Here is a 24,541-nt window from a genome sequence, read left to right as displayed (position 1 = left end):
TTAATATTTAATTTAAGAGGATTTTTAAAATTTTTATAGGACTGGTTCACAGTGTGAACAGATTCCAGATTTATGTATTTTTAAACTGATATTTAATAAATGATTAAAAGAACCAATTTTAAAGTTGCCATACTAAAACCTTTAGGTCCAAGAATATACCCATTATGCTCACTTAAAAACAACTCTAAATTAATAGGTACTAAAGTTATACAATAAATTCTTTAACGGGTGATACTCGTAAAATATCTGTTCCATATATTGGACCGTCGACGAGTCCAACTCGGCGCGCATCCTGGTAGGTTGTAAACCTACAATTCTATTTATGCACTTGAACGCACTGATCACCCTGGCTGCAACTTTTCCAGCTCGAGATGCCAATAGAACTGACATGATGTGACCACAACATATCAAAACACACTATAAATCCAAGATTCTTAACTTGGTCTGTAGGATAGAGCATATTACCGCCTGACACCTTGTATTATTGTGTTTGACGTACAAAAGGCAGCTCATACAGACTTTCATTAAAATTCCCCCGGTGAACTAGGAGCTCAAACTTATCCTCACGTAAAACCATTTCTGCGAAATAGCGCGCGCCGCTTTCTTCTTGAAATGTGGCCCGATGCAAGTTTGTCATACGTTGTATGACCCGCCGCGCACGGAGTGCGCGGCTCCCCCTGTATCGTCAGGACAATAAAGTGAAACGACCGTAAGGGTCGCAACGTGATACAAATGCAAGTACTACGAAATTGCGCGTGCTGGGTTCACATAGCCATGTGTATACGCGTACTGCGTGGCGCGTTTGTTTCACAAGTCACGCGCTACTACAAGCGAGAGTGCTCTGGTTTTGTCATACGTTGTATGACCCGCCGCGCACGAAGTGCGCGGCTCCCCATAGTGAAACGACCTTGCGGGTCGCATTGTGATACAACTCTGGTTAGAGCAACGTGCTGGGCTTGATGGATATTACTCGTCTAAATTTCTTCGAGGTAGCGCGCTGATTTCTTCTCGAAATGTGGCCCGACGGCAAGTGCTACGAGGTACAAAGTAGCGCGCGCCGGGCCAAACCATTAACAATGGTCAAGTGCTGGGCTAGTCCATTAACAATGGACAAGTTTATTTTTCACTTCTTTCACTGTTTAGGAAGCTTGGACAGCTAAAAAGCACTTAGTACAGGGAGTGACGTGCCAGGTAACGAATTGACTATGCCAGTGCAGCTCAATAATTAGAAATTAAATTTCAATTGTTTTTTGAATTATTGATTATTTGTTATTTTTTAAAAAATTTATCAATATGGAACTTATTTACCTAGCTAGTCCTAATTTGCTCGTTTCTATCCACTTATGTGATATACACGAAAGCAAAGCTTTAAGCTTTTGAAGCAAAGTTTTAAGTTGTAGCGCGATGCACTACTGGGTCGCGCGCGCATCAAATAATGCTTCTCGCAACCACTTCGGTAGATCGGCGAGATGCACCACTGTGCCTCACCGAGCTGCGAAGGATTGACATCGTGAATCAAAGTTTTAAGCTTTAAAGTTAGATTGGAAGGATTTAAGAAAGAAATGATTTTAAAAAACAGTGTACATGATTTTTATTTTTGGAATGTTTCGAATAGAAATGAAGTTTTAGGGAAAATTGAAGGACCCAGTTATTTAAGGAATAAGGAGAGACATAATGAATATCTTTGGTTTTATCGTTTTGTGGCAAAGAAGCGTTTTGTAAATCTTTATTCCACTGGGAAGTATTAATGAATTATTTATAAATAATGTATTAGACTTTATTAATTAATAAAATTGAATTTGATAAATCATTAATGTTGATGGAAAAATATATTTATTTAAATGATTTGAATGAAGTGCAATGATATTTTGTAGACACTTGTGATGATGTTATGTCATAATCTTTACTTACTTACTTACTTACTTACTTACTTACTTACTTACTAAAGGCAGTGGTGAGGCCTTACTAAAGGCAGTGGTGAGGCCTGTCGTTTCTGTAACAGCTCCATTGATTCTCCCGTACACCAGCTCCTTTTGTGTCTGGAGGTGCAAGACACCAGTTACCTGCAACTGAAAGAAGAGCTGGGTGGGGCAGACTCACATTCCTATCTAGATGGAGTGTTAACAAAAAGCAGCACACAAAAAGCATTCATTAGGAGAGTCGAATTTCTTTGGGGACAAAATGATGCTCTCCAGGATTTATCCGACTAGAAAGATCATGAAATAAAGACTCTGCAAACATCTCAGAGAAATATTACCACCATAAAGAACAAAGAGGGAGTATCCTGGACCCCGAAATCCACCACTTTTCTGTACTTTCAGAGGTGCCAATGTGGCAGGAAACCAGGGCTCATGCTGCCGCTGAGCTAAAGCAGTAGAGGGGATGGCGGCTTCTCTAGGATCTAACACGTCCTGAAGCAGACCAACACTATGTCTCAACGCACTGGTGTTGGGATGTCTGCCCCTGGTGCCTTTCCGGGTCAATAAAGGGGGGGGGGGGGGGGGGGGGGGGGGGGGGGGGGGGTGTCACGTCCGTCTATGTCCGCTTGTCTCATAGAATCCAAAAGGACAGGACATAGGCAGACATAGGCGGACATAGACGGACTAGGCGGACATAGGCGGAAATAGACGGACATAGGCGGACATAGGCGGACTAGGCGGACATTAATGGACACCCTAAATTGCTAAAATAAATGTTCAATTTATGCTGTTTATAGGGGGATCATGTTTTTTGTCGTTCGGTACCCTATATTTTCAAAAGGACAAAAAATAGAGCGGACAAAAACGGGACAAAATGGACAAAAACGGACAAAATGGAAAATAACATTTAGATGCTTTCCCCCCACTTTCCTCCCCCCTCCCCGGGGTCTTCTGTCTTCCCGCTTTCAGTCTCCCCTCCCCTCCTCCTTTCCCCCCTCTTTCCCCCTTCCCCCGCTCAGCCCCCTCACAGTTTAACAGTTCCCCCTCCCCCTCCTCCCCTCCTCCCGAGGCCCCCTCTGGGTCCCCTTGGGCCTCCCCTTTCTCCCCAGGTCCCATCCTCCTCCTCATCTTTCCCCATCCCCCCTCTTTTCCTCCTCAGGCCCCCCTAAAATTCCCCCCCTCCTCCTCCTATCAGTCCTCCTCCCCCTCCCCCTCCTTTCAGTCCCCCCTCGTCCTCCTCCTCCCCTCCTTCCCTCCCGATCCTCCCCAACCATCCTCCTCAGTCCTCCTCTCCTCCTCAGTCTCTCAGTCCCCCTCCCCTGGGTCCTCCTCCTCCCGGGTCCCCCTCCTCTTTTTCCTCCCCCCTTTCCCCGGGCCTCATCTCCCCCTCCCCGGGTCCCCCTTCACCCTTTCATCGTCCCCTCCTTTCCTCCTCGGGTTTAGTCCTCCCCTCCTGGGTCCCCCTTCCCATCCTTTCACAGTTCCTCCCCCCCAGTCCTCTCCCAGTCCCCCCCCTTCTCCTCCCTATTCAGTCCCTCCCTTTCCTCCCCATTTCTCTCCAACCCCCTTTATTTCCTAAATTTTCCCCCCTTTGGTCCTCCCCGAGTCCTCCCCCTCTTCCTTTGGTCCCCCCTCCTGAGCATTTCCTCCTCTTCCCCCTCCTTCCTCCCCTCAGTCTCCCCCTCAGCCATCCCCTCACCTCCCCCCAGTCCTTCTTTTCAGTCTCCCCCTAGTCCCCCCTTCTGAGTCCCCCTCCTCCCCAGTTCCTCTGTTCCTCCCCTCCCCTGGCCCCCTTTAAAGGGTCCCTCCTTCCTCCCCCCCTGGGTCTTCCCCGATTTTTCCCCCCCCCGTCATCCCCCTCAGTTTCTCATCTCCCCCCTCCCCTCACCATCCCTTTCAGCCATCCCCTCAGTCTCTTTAGTACCCTTTCAGTTCTTCGTCCTCAAAAGTTTGTCCGTAAAGTGGGGGGGGGGGGGGGGCTCATGTTTTTTGTCCCTTTCGTACCCTATATTTTCAAAAACGGACAAAAATAGAGCGGACAAAAACGGACAAAACGGACAAAAAATCAAAATGGAAGAACATTTAGATGTTCCTCCTCCCTCTCCACCTCCTTTCTCCCCTCCCCTCCCCTTTTCTCCCCCCATCCCCTTTCTGGGGCCCCCTCCTGGGGCCTCCCCTCCTTTTCCCCTTTTTGTCCTTTCCTCCTCGTCTTCCTTCTCCCCCTCCCTCGTCCCCCTCCCCAGTCCTCCTCCCCGCCCTCCTCCATCCTCCCCAGTCCTCCTCCCAGTCCCCTCCTTTTCATCATCCTCTTCTTCTTTTTCAGTCCTCAGTCCCTCCTCCTCATCCTTCCCCTTAGTCCTCCTCCTCCTCAGTCCTCCTCCTCATCCTTCTCAGCTCCTCTTCCTCAGTCCTTTCCCCAGTCCCCCTCCTCCTCCTGATCATCCTCCTCCTCCTCCTCAGTTCTCCTCAGTCCTCCTCCTTCTCAGTCCTCCTCAGTCCTGATCCTCCTCCTCCTGGGTCCTCCTCCTGGGGTCATCCTGATCTCCTCAGTCGTCTCCTCCTCCCCTCCTCAGTCCTCCTCCTACTCCTACTCCTCAGTCCTCCTCCTACACAGTCCTCCTCCTCCACAGTCCTCCTCCTCCACAGTCCTCCTCCTCCTCATCAATCCTATTCACCAGTCCTCTTTCTCCTTCTCCTCCTCCTTCTCCTTAGTCCTCCTCAGTCCTGATCCTCCTCCTCCTGGGTCCTCCTCCTGGGTCATCCTGATCCTCCTCAGTCTTCTTCCTCCTCCCCTCCTCAGTCCTCCTCCTACTCCTACTCCTCAGTCCTCCTCCTCTACACAGTCCTCCTCCTCCACAGTCCTCCTCCTCCACAGTCCTTCCCCTCCTCATCATTCCTCATCAGTCGTCCTCCTCCACCACCCCTCCTCCTCCTCAGTCCCCCTCTTCAGTCCTCCTCCTCAGTCATTCTCCTACTACTACTCCTCAGTCCTCCTCCTCCTCAGTCCTCCTCCTCCTCCTCCTCCTCAGTCATCCTCCTCAGTCCTCCGCCTCCTCCTCTTCCTGGGTCCTCCTCCTGGGTCATCCTGATTCTCCTCAGTCCTCTTCCTCCTCCCTCCTCAGTCATCCTCCTATACTACTTCTCAGTCCTCCCCCTCCTCAGTCCTCCTCTCTCCTTATCAGTTCTCCTCCTCATCAATCCTCTTCACAGGTCCTTCTTCTCCTCCTCCTCCTTAGTCCTCCTCATCCTCCTCATCCACCTCCTTCCCCTCTTCTTCCTCCTCTTCTTCCTCCTCCCCTCCTTAGTTACTCCTCCTACTCCTACTCCTCAGTCTTCTCCTCCTCAGTTCCTCCTCCTCCACATCATTCCTCCTCCTCCTCATCAATCCTCTTCACCAGTCCTCCTTCTCCTTCTCCTCCTCCTTCCCCTAGTCCTCCTCATCCTCCTCATCCACCTCCTTCCCTCCTCATCATTCCTCATCAGTCGTCCTCCTCCGCCTCCCCTCCTCCTCCTCAGTCCCCTCTTCAGTCCTCCTCAGTCTCATCCTCCTTTCCTCAGTCCTCCTTAGTTTTACTCCTCCTCCTCCCTCTCAGTCATCCTCCTCAGCCATCCTCCTCAGTCATCCTCAGTCCTCCTCCTCCTCAGTCCTCATCCTCCTCATATTTCTCCTTAGTTCTCCTCCTCCTCAGTCCTCCTCAGTCCTCCCCCAATCCCTCTCCTCCTCCTATTTAGTCCTCCAACTCCAACTCCTCAGTTCTCATCAGTCCTCCTCCTTCTCAGTCCTCCTCCTCCTCCTTCTCAGTCCTCCTCCTCCTCCTCCTCAGTCCTCCTCCTCCTCAGTCATCCTCCTCAGTCCTCCGCCTCCTCCTCCTCCTGGGTCCTCCTCCTGGGTCATCCTGATTCTCCTCAGTCCTCTTCCTCCTCCCCTCCTCAGTCATTCTCCTACTACTACTCCTCAGTCCTCCTCCTCCTCAGTCCTCCTCCTCCTCCTCATCAGTCCTCCTCCTCATCAATCCTCTTCACCAGTCGTCTTCTTCTCCTCCTCCTCCTTAGTCCTCCTCATCCTCCTCATCACCTCATTCCCCTCCTCGTCATTGCTCACCAGTTATCAGTCATCCTCCTCAATCCTCCTCCGCCTCCCCTCCTCTTCCTCAAGTCCCCCCTCTTCAGTCCTCCTCCTCAGTCCCTCCTCCTCCTTCTCCTCAGTCCCTCCTCCTCAGTCCTCCTCCTCCCCCTATATCCTCCTCCAGGGTCATTCCTCCTCCTCCTCCTGGGTACATCTGATCCTCAGATCCTCCTCAGTCCTCTATCTCCTCCCCTCCTCAGTCCTCCTCCTACTCCTACTGCTCAGTCCTCCTCCTCCTCCTCATTAGTCCTTCCTCCTCCTCCTCATCATCCTCTTCACCAGTCCCTCCTTCTTCTCCTCCTTCTCCTTAGTCCTCCTCATCCTTCTCATCACCTCCTTCTCCTCATCTTACTCATCAGTCACCTCTCAGCCCTCCGCCTCCCTCCCTCCTGTTCTTGTCCCCTCCTAGTCCTTCCAGTACCCTCCTTAAACCCTCAGTTTTACTTTTCTTCCCCTTTTTTTTTGTTTCCCCCTTCCCCTTTTTCTCTTTTTTTTTTTTTCCCCTTATTCCTATTCAGTCGATTGGTTTCCTCATTTTTTTTAGTTATTTCAGTCCCCTCCTCCCCTCATCCTCCCCCTCCTCTCCCCTCCTCCTGCCCCCACCTCCCTCCCCCCTCCTATCCCCCCCACCTCCTCAGTCCCCCCTCCCCCCTCCCCCTCAGGCCCGAGCCTTTTCCCCCGAGTCCTTCTTCTTCTCCTCCTCCTCCTGACTCCTCCTCCTCATCAGTCCTCTTTCTCCTCCTCAGCCCCCTCCTCCTCCTCAGTCCCCCCTCCTCAGTCCCCCTCCTCCTCTTCCTCACTTTCATCCCTCAATAATTTGTTCAATTTATAATTATTGTTGGTGTTATTGTTTACACAATTTATTGTTATACTAAAATGTTTTTAAGCGTATTTGAGTCTGACTCAAAATGTGCTCAAGAATCTTTTGGCTTAACAGAGTTTCACTCTCCAGTAATAATAATATGGAAAAGTTGTTACATGACATATTTCATAAAAAAATTCCCTTTTCATCCCTTTTTATGTTATTCTTAGTACCTAATTGAGTATTAAAAGTTTGAGAAAGGACCATGGTCATTAACCGGGCTACCCATTTCTGCAAATAGCCTGTTACAAATTGTGGAGAAAATTTAAATCAAAAGTTACAATTTTTGTCCGTTTTTGTCCGTTTTTGTCCGTTCGGTACCCTATTTCTGAAAACGGACAAAATTGAACGGACAAAAACGGACAAAAAATAACATGAGCCCCCCCCCCCCCTAATGTCCACCAATGTCCGCTAATGTCCACCAATGTCCATCCAAGTCCGCCAATGTCCGTCCGGGTCCGCCAATGTCCGTCCGAGTCCGCCAATGTCCGTCCGGGTCCGCCAATGTCCGTCCGAGTCCGCCAATGTCCGTCCGAGTCCGCCAATGTCCGTCCGTGTCCGCCAATGTCCCAAAAAACACGTCCGTGTCTCATAGAATCCAAAAAGGACAGGACATAGGCGGACATAGACGGACATGACACCCCCCCCCCCAATAAAGCAGTCAAGCATCATGTATGTTATGTTGAGTATTCTCAACCAACAAATGTGGGAACTCCCACGAAAGACCAAAACAGATCTAAAGAGACACTTAACAACATTGGAAAAATAGACTTCAATTTGTTTATATAATTTATAAAGCGTATATTATTGCCCACGTTAAGGGGCCTGTTAATAATTTATTAAATTATTAGCTATTTTAGATTTAATAATAATAATACTAAAGCAGGATGAGTTGTAAATAAGATTTTACGTTTATAATCTACCAAGTGCCAAAACGCATGCCGAGATGGACTCGTCGATGGTCTTTATTTATTTGCAACTAATATCTTACAACTATCTTACAACTTATACAACTAAATCACATGCTGCACAGCAGCAGCATGTGCAGACACCACGGTTACTTGGGGACCCCAGGCTTTATATTCATAAACATTGAAAATATGGTGGAATGACAGACTAAGTAATGTACAGTATTATTGATTATACAATAAGTGTACGTTTATTTAGAGGTAGTTTACGGTTTATCACTCAAGGCCTTCTTGCAGTTGTTTTAAGCAGCATATTCCAAATCTATTATAACAGAATATAAATTCAATATTTTAAATTTTGGAGTTTTCCCGTTCAAAAGAAAAGTTTATCTAGAAATGAAATTTTGTGATAGAAATGAATTTGTGAGAAAAGTTGATTTTTCTTTCAAATGCCTCCCCGTCGAGATGTTGGTGAAAAAACTGTTTTGATCACATGACATGACCATGTAAGGAAGTTGGTATAATTTTTCGTTACGGTTAGGGTTATAGGATATGTGTTGTTGTTTGGGTCAGAGTAGACGGTCAGGGTTTTGAAGTCACGTGATTGTCGAATGTAGAGTGGCCGAGATGGACTCGTCGATGGTCTTTATTTATTTGCAACTAATATCTTACAACTATCTTACAACTTATACAACTAAATCACATGCTGCACAGCAGCAGCATGTGCAGACACCACGGTTACTTGGGGACCCCAGGCTTTATATTCATAAACATTGAAAATATGGTGGAATGACAGACTAAGTAATGTACAGTATTATTGATTATACAATAAGTGTACGTTTATTTAGAGGTAGTTTACGGTTTATCACTCAAGGCCTTCTTGCAGTTGTTTTAAGCAGCATATTCCAAATCTATTATAACAGAATATAAATTCAATATTTTAAATTTTGGAGTTTTCCCGTTCAAAAGAAAAGTTTATCTAGAAATGAAATTTTGTGATAGAAATGAATTTGTGAGAAAAGTTGATTTTTCTTTCAAATGCCTCCCCGTCGAGATGTTGGTGAAAAAACTGTTTTGATCACATGACATGACCATGTAAGGAAGTTGGTATAATTTTTCGTTACGGTTAGGGTTATAGGATATGTGTTGTTGTTTGGGTCAGAGTAGACGGTCAGGGTTTTGAAGTCACGTGATTGTCGAATGTAGAGTGATTAATTCAAAGTGAGTGACCATCCAAATAATTACAAATAATTAATATCATGATAAATCATCTGATCGATTTTTGTACCTATTTTCGTCTTTTATTTTTAAAGTTAAATTTACATCTTTTAACAATAAAATTCATTATTATATTGCGTAACAATAAAGTGTATTATTATATGGTGTATGAAGTGCTTGTAGTCAATAAAGATACCACAGTTATTGTAATGAAAATGAAGCCTTTGCTGCATTGTAGACTGTTGATAGGGAATAGTATAGTACCCATTCATATAACCTTAAACATTGAAGTTATCAATGAAACTGGAAACGAGAGTAGTCATTTTCCTACATATATTTGTTTATTTCTATGTATTTGCAAATAATTGGGATTGTTATTAACTTAAATCGTTTCAGGATTAGTACAATTGTGTATTCAATAAAATGATTACCACTTTTTTATCCTTTTATCCTATCTGCAGAAATGATATAGTTAAACTTTAACTTACAAAGTCAAGTAATAGTGAATGGTTATAGTTAAATAATAAACCATACTACTAATAAAACATTATGATAATAACATTCTCCCCCGAAAAGTACGTCATACCATTTTCATTTTTGCAGAAATTAATGGAAGTGGACCTAAGGTTAATTCAAAACAAGATATGTCACCCGGTAGAAGAGATCAGATGCCGTACAGTTAACAGCTTGCTTTATAAATTGGACCAGAAACTTGTCGATCCTGCATCATTGGTGAATGAAGATCAACTTTTTAGAGCACTTTTAAAGTCACTTGACTTTGGTGGTACTTCAGTTCATCAGGTTTGTCACTTAAATGTCGACTGAACCAACTACACATTAAAAGTTGTTTGTTGTTTTACCTGCTTTTCTATTTTACACAGTTTCTTGACTGGTAACTGCTTTAATAACCTTAGATTTACTTTCTACTTTTTCTCAGGTTCTGCACATTTTGGACGTCCTATCAAATGAAAAGCAGGGTACAGCAGCTCTTGGTAGTTTGGGTGGTATAAGTTCACTCAACAGTTACAAGACCAGCACTAGCGAACCGAGTGACCTTGCTGATAAGATAATTGATAAAATCTTGTCACACCCTGTTGAGGTAATAAATAAATAAATCTTGTAATTTTGTATTCTGTTTTATATCTGGTAGGAGTCATGGATTTGTCAGAAGAGGTAACAAATTATATCAATCTTTCATTTTGAATAATGATCACAGCTCACAATATGCTCAGGAGATTGAAGATAGAGGAAGTGAAACTTCTTCACCAAGAACAACCTTAACAACCATAAGTTCTGTGCAAGACGAATCCTGCAATGATACTACTGAAAATGATACTTGTGCCAGTACTCTTGAGGTTACTGGTAACCATGATGTGACCAAAGCTTCGTCTGATAACATTGTTTTTCCTGTTGTCAAACTCAATGAAAACGACTCTCATATCCTTAAGGTAGTATTTGTAATGTTATAGCACAATTAGGTTTAGTATTTCAGTTAATAAAGCTAGCTATTAGGTCTGAGTTAGAAACTACCCGAAAACATGATGAAAATATCATTTTATCACACATTCCTTTGAATAAAATGGTAAAAACAAAACATTAAGTCTTGTACTCATTTACAGAATATTGAAGACCGGTTGCTGGATGACTCACTTTTTATCCAATCTTGTGATTTCTTCAAAGATGTCCTCCTCCACGACTACCCTACAGAGACATTTCTTCAGAACACAGGAATAGTGTTGAGCATACTAAAACAGCTCCGGGACTCAAACACCCTGTGTCCCTCTCTGACTAAAGAACAACACGCTGTTGCTGCTCTTACACGGTTAGATATGTACATTGTACAAGTTTACAATTTGCTATTAATTTTCCTTAATTGGACTAACATTTATTTTCCTAAAATTTACTTAATGAAGATAAATAGAACTTGAGTCGCAATTTTACTTTAGACTCGTAGTTTTAGGTTAGAAAATATTGAACATTTTAGGCTGACCAAAGTTTCTAGACCCAAGAGGCCAAGAGGAAACGTTCGGGCCAGAAAATGTTAGGATGACTGCTTATTTTTCAATGAGTTTGCTTGTGCTTCTGAGTTGCATTTCGAGTCTATGACTATTTATTTTGAATCTTGTGATATTTCTTCCGTATTATTTGAGGTTATCAAAATCACATTCCTTGGGGAAATCAGTTTTCGAAAACACTTGCCCCTCTTGAGGGTGCAAGGCTATTAAAAAAACCATAAACTTTAAGATGTATATTTAAATTCTGAATTTCATCGCCAGGAAAACAATTAAATTCCAAAATTTAAAATGCAATAATATCAGTGGAGCAATAACATTCGGAATATTTATGTCTTCAAATTTACTCATCTTCTGCTCCTTTGTTGTTCGTTCGTTTATTGCCTTTTTCCTCCTCCTTCTTCCCTTTTTCTTATAGGCTTCTGTCCTTCCTTTGCCCTCCTTATTCCCTTCTTCCTTCCCTCGCTTATCTTTGTAAGATCTAATTCAGTAAAGCACTTATTTTTACACTCTTTTCTGCAGTTCTTGGTATGACATCCAGATTCACAATTTTCCATACAAGGTTTACCTTTGGTGTAAATCTTTTGCCATTCTATTAATCTTTCAGTACACATTCTTTTACATTGAGCTTCACCATTCCTGTCCGCAACACCACTATTCTGTAGCTCTTTTTTGCACAACTCCGTGCATCTTTCATCGATGGCATCAACTGGAGGACCTCTACCACGTTGGGCACTGCTACCATTGGCAAAGAAAACTGTGACAACTGCCAAGAGAACAATCATAACATCAATAAAGGGCTCGATAACTTTAAAGTCGCAAGCTCTAAAAATAATGAAATCGAACTGTGGACTGACTCCTTAAATAGGTGATTTTATTTTTGTTTTATAGGAGTGGTAACCTTTCAGCTCCCATTAGGTACCATCCACGTTACTTCAAATTAAGTTAACTTTAATTTAGGCGATATCTTCAGAAGCATTGTGCTCTGAGGAGCATTGAATCATAAGTTAATGCATTTCGCCGTTCAAGGAATCAAACAATATTTGATGGATTTAAATGGACTCATTAGCGTGCAAAGCTTGTTATGAGTTACTAAGTGAACATTTTGAGATGTTACTGATGTGTTTTTTTACCGTTGCCAAGACACATTAGGGATTCTTATTCTAGGGATTCAATTATTGTCCTTTAAATGAAACAACGTCGATTTAGCAAAGAAAATAATTCGGATCATCTCTCACTAAAATAATAGATAATGAACAATCTTCAGAATGTTTGAGTGTTTGGAGGTAAGGATATCTCTCTTAACCCAATGTTGGATCAGCATTCCAAAGTGGAGCAAATCAGAAACCGAACTGAACGCAGCACCTCATCCCATCGACAAGCCCGTCCTATCTTTACCCAAGTACAACCTTATCGTAATCCTTATCTTAATCCTTATCTTAATCCTTATCTTAATCCTTATCTTAATCCTTATCTTAATCCTTATCTTAATCCTTATCTTAATCCTTATCTTAATCCTTATCTTAATCCTTATCTTAATCCTTATCTTAATCCTTATCTTAATCCTTATCTTAATCCTTATCTTAATCCTTATCTTAATCCTTATCTTAATCCTTATCTTAATCCTTATCTTAATCCTTATCTTAATCCTTATCTTAATCCTGATCTTAATCCTTATCTTAATCCTTATCTTAATGCCTAAATTAATTGTAGTGTAATCCGGCATGTAATTATGTATACTCCTCTGTTTTGAGTTGCTTCTTAAGTAAGCCTAATAAGCACACAGCTCACTAAACAAGTACTGTACCATTTTGTTTCAGGTTACTCTTTATCTCGTTGAAGTGTGTTTTGCCAGTCTATAAAAGATGTGACGACGAACTGTCAGTTAAGCTTCTCACAGCTCTGTTGATGAAAATCTCTAAATTTCTTAGCACCCTCAACACAGCACCCTTTACGTTCAATGTCAACACGAGTCAACTACAGCACACTTTCGGTAGGGTTCTGCTCAACTTCCTTCGAGAACATTTCATGTTAGAATTAATCACACAATTACAAAAATGTAACGTGATTTTTTATCCATTACTAAGGTGGCTGCCCTAGATTCCAAATGATTTATTTAAAATTTCACAAATAGACTGAAACAATAAAGGTACATCTTCCCCAGGTCTTCTTGGGGAGAGTGTCAGATCAGTGTACAGGAAGTGGAGTAAAACCTCAGTTATCTCGACCCTTTCTCCAACCCTCTTAGCTTCATTGATTTCCTTCGCTCTTTCATTCTTCGACCATTTCATACCCGCAGAAAAATACTCAGGTTCGTGGATTATCTAAATTAAGGAGTTTTATTTCTTCAAATATCATTATTAGCAAAAGTTCTTGAAAATATTACCGATCGATTTATCAGTTCGATGTATAACCTGGCATGCGGTATGATTATTTGGTAGTGGCAACCCAAGCGACGATGACAAATACACTATGTAGTAAGCTGGCCGTTAAAAATAATAGAACATTTTGAACGTAGATATTGCTTAGCTAGGTGAATGTTTATTCGATCTATTCAACTGTTAAAACAGGGATTTTTTTCAGATTTCTTGCCGACGACGCTGCTTGATGTTTTTAGGGATCTTTACTTAAACCAAACTTTCTGTTTGTGTCATCAGTAAGTCGTAACATTATTCACTTTTTACTTTTTATTTCTGGATATACATTAAACAATAAACATTTAGTTTCTGGATATATGTACAATAAACATTTAGTTTTGTTTCTGTTTTAATTCTTTTTCACTGATACTGTGTAATCTTTTAGTAACATCGCATTTTAAAATATACACTACTTCTTATGTGGATTATTCGGACGATGTTTATTTTTCAGAAACCCTTTAATACCCAAACATTTTCAGAGCGCCATACCAACAGATAGAGAAAATATTGGAAGTTACTATGCCAGAGTTGGTGGAACAGAGAAACAGAGTAAACATGATGCTTGAAATGATAAGTGTAGCCACGGGAAGGACCCCTATCGCAGCTCCACAACAAATACAACAGCTATATGACGGTTTAGAGGGATGTGTTCACTTCAAAGATGACAATCTCATACAACAAGTGGTATGGAACTTTGCTCTTCCTACGATCGACAATTTCACATGAACGATTTTGTTAATTAATGTCAGCTATAAATTATTATCAATAAAAAACGTGACCATTATAAAAGCTAGTATCCGTGGCTAAAAACTGAAAACTGCCGAAAGTGCTGAAAACTGCTGAAAGAAGAGCGGTCTACTGTGTAGTATGAAACTTTCTGTTCAGGTACAATGTTTGTTGGACAACATGGCAATGGAACTGGAGACTTGCACTAACAGTCTGGTGTGGCTTATGAGCAATAAAACTGTTAATAAAACTGTTTACACCTTTCTAAGCGATTGCACTCGAAAAAGATTTATCTTCTTGCATTCAGGTGAAAATGAGTGATGTTTATTCTTAAATGTATAAAAGTTACACCGACTGAAATCTGAACAGTTTTGTACGAACGATAACAAGCTTTTATGGCACATTTCGTTGACAATTTTCCGAAACTCAAGCTGCCAAAATTTAGATTCCAGGCCGTGTCTGATTTGAATAACATATTCATTTAAAAATCTGATAAAAATAATCAAAAGTAAAACTTTCAGATGTGTTGTGGGAACTATCAGTACACGGCCTCACTTCCTCCCCCGACGTCCAAATGCCCGCAACTCGCCTCCTTACCAACCTCCTCACCATGGTCACAAACGAAGCTCCCACTACCCAGCACAAGTTCTACCGTGCACTCCAAAACTCTCTCATCTTCGTCATATCAGTGCTAGTGCACGTGCCCGAGATGCGCGAAACAGTGCACAGTTACTTGAGTGATAACGCGCGGTTTATGACTGAGGTGGAGACGGTTAAGATCTGGGTTGCCATGTTGTTCAGTAGATGTGAACTGGTTCGGAAGTGGCCGGTGGTAAACCTTGCTAAGTGGGCCGCTTCTCAGGGTGTTGTAAGTAAAAAATAGTTTAAACTTATGATTATTGTATTATATTTAAACATGATTTATTGAGATAGGTGATTCGTTTGTAAAAAGCATGATTTATTTTTTCTGTTATTATTCTGGTGACTGCTGTCATGTTCTTGATGGTATTACTTATGATGCTCATACTTCATACTCTTGCAAAATGAATTCAGACGAATATCTTTTTCATTCACCAGGGATTAAAGCTGAGTGAGTCATGTCTGGTTGTATCAGAGAGCAACAAAACTGTTTTGTCGGTATCAATGACTGCTGGAAATTTGGACGTAGATTCGATTGAGAAACTAAAGCTAATATCATTTAACACAACGCTATCTGAAGATCTGAGAGTTTCGGCTTTACAACAGGTTTTTATATAATGTAAATTATACACTTTTTATAAAACTACCTGATTAAGAATTGATTTGTTTATTGTGTTGCTGTATTTAGTTATGGTCTGAAATTGGACGGTCGAATTGTCCTAGTTTAAAACGGTGTAAATATATGTTTGTGGTTTGGTTGTACTTCTACAGTGTGCATCCTCAAGCGGTTGTTAACAATATTTGGAATGCTATCAGTAATTTATAGGAGTAACTTTCATCCAAGAAATATGATCGTAATTTATTTCGTTGTCTAAATGTTGCTGTCATTTCAGCTTGCAGTGTTGCTATCAGATGCTTCAGTGCACGGCAGTTTCGCGACTTTACCTGCCACTCTTATTGGGATGCTGTGTGGTGAGTTGTTAGTAACCTGACACTTATTTATCAAATAAAGGTGTGGCCCATGAGTGATGTTACTATAGAATCTAGATCCCGACGGAGTTGACGCAAAAGAATTTCAAGATTGTTTTTTACCTTAGGCACCTACTTTTAAGCTTTGGTTCAGAAATATTTGAGCAACTTTGGGTTTTTTTAACCACCCCAAAAAACCTATTCCACCCCAGAAATAAATGTAAAGAATGGGATGGTGTTACCGATAGTACGATGTTTACGACACCTTGTTCACCACAACCCGGCTACACGTGAGACTCTAGCTGCTAATACTGAACTCTACGCTTCCTTACTCAGGATCATAGGTAGGTGGGCTAAAAATAACAACTAATGAACAATCGAGTATTTCAAATTTTTATTTCAAATTATTGTTGATTACACTAAAGGTTTAAACAATCGAGTATTTCAAAATGGTAACATAGATTTAAGCCATTTGTAAAGAAATTATATTATAAATACATATCATATGTTTCAAATTTATTAGTGATTACACAAAAAGTTTAAACATTAAACTTAAATAACTCAAACACTTATTTTGGTCATGCCAGAACAAAACATAATCTCTTCAGTGAAGAGCACTGTCAGCAGACAACTGATTCCCCCTAAGAATATTCACTATTGATTATAAATGTATTTATTTATTATTGGTCATGCTTCCTTTAAAACTCTTTAATTGTGGGCTGATTGGCTGATTTCAGGTTTACGCGAGGCAGTAGAGTCAGGCTATGAGCCAGAGAGGGAGGTTACAGCGGAGGTTGGAACTATTCTACTTTTGCTAGTCACTCACCAGTTCTCCTCTCCTCACTTCTGGTAAGCCCATTTAAGTGACAACCCCCACATATTTATATCTTAGACCCCAGCTAGACGGCACGTAACGAGTCACGTAATCGATTACGAGGTGTGTTACGTGCCGTTTACCTAGGACCTAAGACTCCATCAGCCATCTCGTACTGCGGTCTGTCTGCAGTGCGTACCGTCTAGCTAGCATCTCAGACCGTTTCACGTAGTGGGATACGAGATGGGGTATTTTTATACATCTAGACGGCACGCGCTGCAGACAGACTGCAGTACGTGATCCTGTATATAATCCTAGCTATTTCACTATTTATAAAGCGAGACGATGTATAATATATATAAAGGTATATCTGTTGCAATTTTACTGACAGTTGACACCACGTCATCAACTTTAACGCGACTTCCCGCGAAAACCGTGAGAGATATACCATTCAAACTTTGTTGAGTGGGTCGAATGCTTTTATGACCAGTATGATTATGAAGAAATAATTACAAATTTGCCAAGAAATAAGAATTATAGTTCCCGAAATTTTGACCCCAAAGTGGTATAAAAATCACTAAATAAATAAATGTTCTTGTCTGTTGTCCTGTTAACCGGTACCTGCTTCAACTGCACTATATTGTACATTTAAAACTTCGCCCAAATCATATGTAGACCATTTGCTCAGGAGTAACAGAAGCTACTACGATCTATACAACGTGATCCTACCCGAGAGCGTGCCACTATCTCTCCACCTTCCCACCCACCTCACCACCCTCTCCCCAGTACGACCCCTTCCACCTCCTGTGGTACCCACAGTCTGGTTACCCTGGTTACAGGCTCACTATCACGTGTCCTGTATAGGGGGTGTTAGCAGGTTTCTGGAGAGACAGTCTGAGATTCCTGGGGTTGAGGGAGTGCGGAGTGTTCTCAAGGTACGTGACCATCTGCATTACTCAAAAATGGCTGTTGGAATGTCCGAAGTAAAATAAGTGTTAGATTAAAAATAGGAAAGATTAAAAATAGGAAAGAAACACGGTTTTATGAGCAATGATTTAAAGTGACCAACACCATATGATTTGGTATTGTAGTCGAATCTCTAAATTTTAATCAGTGATGTGAGCGAAACGTATCTTCACATCACCACTCTCCAACAGGTAGCATACATTCCCGCCCAACTCCCGGACTCCTCCCACTCGTATCTGGAGATAGTATCTGCCCTGTGTTCCCTGTCTGGGGATGATATCTTGTCAGGGCTGGTACAGGATGAGATCAGGAAGAGATGTCATGATACTCCTGACGTTCTCCCACTCCTCAAGTTTTACAAGTCCTCTCTACCCGCTAATATCACAGGATACTTTTTAAGGTAAATCAAGGAATTATATTATTATTGAGGGTGCCTGAATATTATCAATCAATAAAGACCGCGAGGATAACGTGAAAAAAGAAACTTCACTAAAATATTTTATATCCAGTAAACTGGAAGAGACGACGGAAGCAGCAGACTCATTGCAGACGACACGACAGCTAGTGGAGCTGTACTGTGAACACAGACCTCTACAGGAGCAGTGTGCTGGGAGACTGTTTGGACCTCTACTCAGACTCTTTAAATCAGTGCAAGACAAGATGGCTCTTTCTCAATTCATTGCTAAATGTCTGCCCATTGCTTCACGCAGGTATAGTATATATTATATATTAGGCTGTAACGAATAAGACTGGCCGTGGTTACCTTTTATTTAGAGATGTTGTTATACCCAACAAGCACCGCATGCACCTCAAATACCAGTTGAATAACACGGAAAGAAGAAAAGAACTAAGCACAAAATAATCTATTCAAACGTACACAAAAAATATATAATATTGTACTCCAATGACCCAATTTCGGTAATTTTAACCACTTAACGGACAGTTTAAGTTTATACACAGTGCAACTGCACCTATTATATATAACATTATTAACATAACCAATATTTTGACAGGTTAGAGGTGTCATTGAAGGAACGAAAAGATGTCATGAAGACGCTGACAAAACAGATAGACGCTCTATCGCACGGTAGAGGCGACTGTGACTCGTATATGGGAGCTCACATTCTCAGATACTTGTTTTGGTAAGTACATGATGGGAGCTCACATTTTTTTAAATGTTCAAAAAATGCAAAGTGTATCAAGTAAAATACGCTACACAGAAAGATATGTAATTAAGATTAACAATAAAGATGTGTGCGCCAAACAACTCGTATGATTCGTACGCGCTCTAGAGTTGATCACAGCAAAACATTTTCTCCTCTGAACAATTAACAGTGGTTAATTTCAAAGATAAGCTACAGTTTGGTATTTCAGTTATTGGTCATCTTTAGCATGAAGAACGTACAATCCTGAGACAAACGTTTGTCCAAGCCTGTGAACTATGAATTCTTGTTATCACAACATTTTAAATATTGCTTCCAGACGCTAATCGAGACGTGATTAAAGGTTTCCTACCGGTCAAGTCTCTAATGACGCTCACAACATACATTCCAAACCTTTTGTTGGTGAAAGTGTAGAGTATCGGGTTTCCAAACGAGTTGAGTTGGATTGCTTGGAATGCCAACAATTCCATAGCAACAGGAACATGATCCGGATCTTTAGACTTCCACACAACATAGGCGATGTAGGGAGCCCAGCTCATGATAAAGAGACCAGATAGAAGACAAACAGTGGTCAGAGCCTTGGTTCCTGGGCTAGCTGTGGCTGTAGCTTCTCTTTTGGAAAGTCTGTACGCGATTACACAAAGGACTGTGTTGATGATAGTTATGCCAATTAGCGGAACGAAGACGACCCCGAATATAGAGAAAGTAAATATGGTGGATGCGGCAGCATTCTGGTATATGGTTGAGAAACATTTGGCTGATGTCCGGACAAAGACCGACTTGGACCCAAAACCGAGACTTACATCTAGAACCATCGAACCAAGCACCCAGATGAAGAAAATAATGATTTTCACCGTTCGAGTAGAAAGAGAAATGCTAAGAGGACAGTACACCATACGGAGTCTGTACGCGGTCAGAGCTAGCAAAGTTAAAGTGTTCACAGATCCGGGAACAAAGGAAATCTGTGCGCTAACAAAACAGTAAACCTCCCCCAGAACATATCTTCCAGCAATGAAGGTGACAGTGCTGGGGAGAATGTTGCAGAAGATGTAGAGAAGGTCAGCTACAGCTAGGTTCTGTACGAACATCAGGGAAACTTTGTCTAGTTTTATGGCGTTGTACCGGAGGGATGAGTAGATTACGATAGTGTTGCCGGCGAGTCCGAGTAGAGTTACCAGGGTGTTGTAGATTGCGAGGGGGACTACTTGTGCTGTGCCGAGTAGTAGGGAGCTTTCCATTGTGGGAGACATTCTGCACTGTTCCTACTGATGTGTTCATTATTTTTTGTAGTTATAATATAAAGTATTCATTTTCAATTCATATTTCAACTGAAGAGAAAATTATTGCTACAGAGAAATTATTGCTACCGAGAAAATTATTGCCACGTAAAAATTTTAAAATTTACAAATCTTATAGATCCAATATCCTTTCTCCGACCGTTATAATAGCTCATTGCACTTAATCACATATTATCCAACACGTGGAGGTCAAAGACTCAAAGAGGGAATAGATTTCGTCCCGTTATCTTATTAAAGTTTGTTAAACATTAAATTCAGCTGCAGTCTCTTAATTTCAGGGGCAGCTGCCCCACTCTCTACTCTAGTTGTCCTCGGCGATAATTGATAATAACTTACGGACTTGTTTTCAAAGCAAGTCCGTAGGACGGGCATACCGCTAGTACTACTAACTTGTACTACTACGGTATGTAAAATCTTAGTTAAAAGAAGAGAAGCGACTATATAACAAGGACACGTACCAGTCGTACCCACAGTAAACAGTTAGTGTCGTGTTGTCGAATTAGCTGAGGCGATGGGGCCATCTGATACCGTAATAGTGAGAGATTTTAGGTAGCCATATGGACGGTCAACAGGTTGCTATCTATGTACACGATTTCCCAGAAATTGCCCGAAACTAACTTTCTGACACGGTCTCTCACTTTGCCGGGTTGTAAGACGGGTCTACTCTCAATCAGGAATTTACAAGTTGCAGGATAGCTCCGTCACACCTGGTACAGGTTTAGCGTCTAACGACCATGTAAAATCTAACAGTTTTGATTGTTCGCAGAAATCCGATTTCGTACAATTTCATCGAATGATTAAGAAAATAAATGTATGAATGGGTGTCGTTTGAGATGATTGATGGGATATTAATTCCTCCAATGTTCACTATATGGGTTAAAGTGGCAAATATAACACCATCATACGGGGCTCAACTTCTCCGGAAATCATGACGTAAAACTAATGAGAAAGATCAGCCAAAACAGCTGAGCAACTCTAAGACCACAACCTAGAAAATGTTAAGAACGAAATATGGGAGGTCCAAGGTTAGTGAAGGAAGTGTCAGCACACACCTGGCGCGTGACTTATTTAAGAAGATATTAAAGCGATTAAAACCAAGTATTAGCTGTCTGAGCTAGAGGCTATGAACTGAGACTGCTCAAATGAGGTTAAGACTTACATCATTCACTAATGTCACGCAGCACGCTCCAATGAATACATCTGAACTGTGGATATAGTGTTAATTGGTAAAAGTTTACGTATTCTATCTTAATATCTCCTATTTCAGCTGCCTGATAAACGTGAATACACCTGAAAGTACCAATGTTAAGATACGGTGGATTATTCCCTGGATCACTGACAAAGACCCTGTGGTAAGATGACACTTTATTTATAGTGCAAAACTCCCACGTTCTAACTGTAAATCAGTCGAACTTATAAAATTTAGATTTGCTGAGTTCTGACTCTAGTTAAAACTATTAAAAACCTTTATTTCAGATAAGAAGCGTGGCATTCTCTCTAGATTTCCAGAAACCAGACTCACCTCTCACAACTGAATCTGGTGTAGTTCTCGCAATAAGTGCTTTTAATGATAACTCTGAAGTGTACTCAGTTCGTCACCAAGCTCTCTCTTTCATTCACCGTATAATAAGTGCTGTGTCAGCTAACTCTGACGAACAAACCATGGCGCTGTGCGTGTTAGCACTCAAGCGCATGGCACTTTACGACAGCTGCACTGCATTTGTGAAGGAGCTTAACCAGCTAGTCCTGTACAAGTATGAGGAAATTGACATCACGCAGTCACAAATGATAACGTCCTATTTTGAAGAATTCTCTGAGAAGGAGAAACCCTGGAAATCTACCTACGTGGGTTTGTTTAGTATCCTAGATGGAGTTTTGCAAGTGAATCTGACCTTGGGAAAGTGTGCAGTGGTGGCTGTAAAAAACAATGCGGAACTTCTGGGACCACTGTATCCGATGTTCAACGTTGATACGCTGAAATGTATCCTGATGTTCGACGTCACCTCACTTGAAGTATATGTTTCTTGTTTTTGCAAGCTGCTGATTCTATCTGATTCCACTCTATGTGACATTGATTTTCTTCTCGATGTAATCCGGGTTTTGGAGTTGGACATTGAGATAGAACTTATTATTTACTTGAAGTCTCACTGCCTGCATTTTATAAAACAGCTGATAAATGAAGGAGCTTTGGATGATCACTGGAATAAACTTCTTCCCTCCATCGCTAAATTCCTTGCATACCAACCCCTGCAACAAGAATGTCTACAAATTCTCAGTTGTACGCTAACTCACAAAAACAAAGCTGAATTTGCATCTCTTCTACAGAAAAACCCAGAACTTTCAAACAGTCTTTGCGAGGTTATATTCGACATTTTCTCGAAGTTTAAGATAACCTCGCTCGAGCAGTACGACATGCTCGTATTCAGCGTCACTGGAATGTTATGTCAACAGGTGGAATGTTGCAGGAACAAAGCAGTAACTCATGGTATAGTGGAGATATGTTACGATTACATGTTGTTGTTGAAACAGCACATGGGTGCTCTGGCTGTGGCTTCGGGTAAAGAAAATCGTGGAGGAAACACCAGGGTTACGAAAACAAAAGCCGGCAAGGTAGTCGACATGGAGGACAAAAACCTGCTCAAATCACTGAGTTGTGTGATGTTCTGTCTTTCTTGCTGTATTGACGGTAATATTACCGCAGCTAGACGATTAGCTGATCTAGATGTAATCGCTACACTTGATCAAATGTGGGTTCACTATTGCAACAATATTGTTGTTCTGAACTATGTGGTTAAACTTCTCAGTTTGATGGCTAAGGCAATGCCAGCTTCTGTGAAAGTCATGATAAACAACAAAAGCCTGCTGTCTCACATTCTAGATGCCGCCTTGAAGAGTGTCCGCTTCTCAAAGCATCCCATCACACCTCTGAAAGATGTTCTCTTTGATTTCCTCTGTGTTATATCTTCAAGTGGTGATGCTGTTTGTCAGATCTGGAAATCTGGGTTCATGTCGAATTTTCCGAAGCTGGAAAAACAAAAATCAGAGCCTGAAAAAGTGGGATTGTGGTTGAAATTGATTACCCACGGCACGTACACAGCTTTCGGTCAAAAGATGGTGCTCACCATTCCTAACATACTTGACATTCTCCTGGAGTCACCACATAAGTACAATGTGTTGATCCTCATCAGAAATCTTGTCTTCAACGTCAAATCGCATCCGAAACTTTTGACGCACAGCTCTTTGATAGACTTTGTGTTGTCGTGCATTTCAATTGACAAGCCAAAACAAACTGTTCTAGCTCTTCAGGTGATTTTATATTTCATAAAGTTATCCTCTAAAGCCAAATCGATATTTCAAAATAAAGGTGCTGGTCAAGTTTTGGGAAAGTTAGAGCTCCAGTTAAAGAATAATCCCAATCAAGATATGTTGGCAGATCTAGAGGAACTTTTGTTGGTTTATATGTAAATTTGATCAGTTACTCAGAGGGCACAGGTTGTAATTTATTGTATAAATGTTGATGGAATATTTAAATTTGATATTATGAGATGAGGCGTTTTAATTCATAGCACATTGTTTAAAGTTGGTCACTATCTATTGTAGTTTAACTGATATCATTGCTTCATAAGAATTAATGGAATTACTTAACTGTTAGTGTTGTTGTAAAAGTCTACTCTCCTTATTCGCGGGAAAAACAAACTGCCGAATACTGAGTACGTACGGCGCGAAAACAAAAGTATTATGAGCAAGCTATTGCTCACGACGTGTATGTACGCGCGCGCGCACGAAGGTACGCCCCATGCGCGTCCAATATCGAATTGATCATCATCATCCTATTTTAAATTAAGATCATTTAATTCAAATGCATACATCGAGCGGGAATCTAAATCACAGGGGAAGTTAAATGTCCACCGCCTCCGGATCCCATAAAATGACGAATCATTACTAGGCACTAGTTATTTTCATCAAAGGTCGTTCACTTTCTTATATAGTATTTGTAATTTGTATGCTATAGAGCGTATTTTTATGCATCACAATTACGACTTAATTTAGTTTGTAGAGATGAGCTAGTTCGATAAATTTTATCTATTTAGAGGTCACAATGTTACATTATTCATAATACGTGACCATTGACGTTAAAAATGGTATATATTTTAATTGGACATGTTCATTTGAAGTTGAGGATATTGGTTTCCCTATTGTATTAAAAGGCACAGTGTAGTTGGTTGTCACAATATGAGAAAACAAACTATTTCTGGTTAGGATAATCGTTTCATCTTCTAGGCAAACTTTGCCACATAACGGTATCTCAAAAATACGATATCCATATCGCCTAAATTCGGCTGGCACTGTACTTAAAAGTTAACTTTTTCACACTACGAACATGTGACAGAGTTAAGATGAACTTTTTCGAATTTACAGTTGATAGGATAGGTGCATATGACTAATTTATCTTCATATTATTTACCGGGGTTTTTTTAATCAACTGATTCACAGAAAAAACGCA

At 41.3% G+C, this 24,541-nt stretch overlaps 1 protein-coding gene across 2 annotated transcripts; it reads left to right on the top strand.

The window, feature by feature from the left end:
- Nucleotides 1-9,631: 9,631 nt before the first annotated feature.
- LOC134812338 (rotatin-like) lies at nt 9,632-23,581 on the top strand. Of its 2 annotated transcripts, XM_063819731.1 has the most exons (21): nt 9,632-9,834; nt 9,971-10,132; nt 10,266-10,481; nt 10,653-10,855; nt 12,313-12,447; nt 12,866-13,038; nt 13,210-13,356; nt 13,629-13,701; nt 13,942-14,146; nt 14,348-14,495; nt 14,710-15,056; nt 15,266-15,433; nt 15,721-15,799; nt 16,009-16,140; nt 16,534-16,645; nt 17,299-17,545; nt 17,768-17,976; nt 18,086-18,286; nt 18,590-18,718; nt 21,305-21,389; nt 21,514-23,581. In XM_063819731.1, exons 1-21 carry the CDS (start codon nt 9,643-9,645, stop codon nt 23,500-23,502), a joined length of 5,352 nt encoding a protein of 1,783 aa, XP_063675801.1. In that variant the 5' UTR covers nt 9,632-9,642; the 3' UTR covers nt 23,503-23,581. The 2 variants fall into 2 exon arrangements, with proteins under 2 accessions (XP_063675801.1, XP_063675809.1); XM_063819739.1 differs by lacking the exon at nt 12,313-12,447 and having other exon boundaries at nt 9,634-9,834.
- Nucleotides 23,582-24,541: the final 960 nt, after the last annotated feature.

The sequence above is a fragment of the Bolinopsis microptera genome, chromosome 1, assembly GCF_026151205.1.
Source record: "Bolinopsis microptera isolate Bmic1 chromosome 1, MBARI_Bmic_1.0, whole genome shotgun sequence".
NCBI lineage: Eukaryota > Metazoa > Ctenophora > Tentaculata > Lobata > Bolinopsidae > Bolinopsis > Bolinopsis microptera.
The sequence above is the reverse complement of the archived record's forward strand: the minus strand, read 5'-3'. Positions and strand labels throughout refer to the sequence as shown.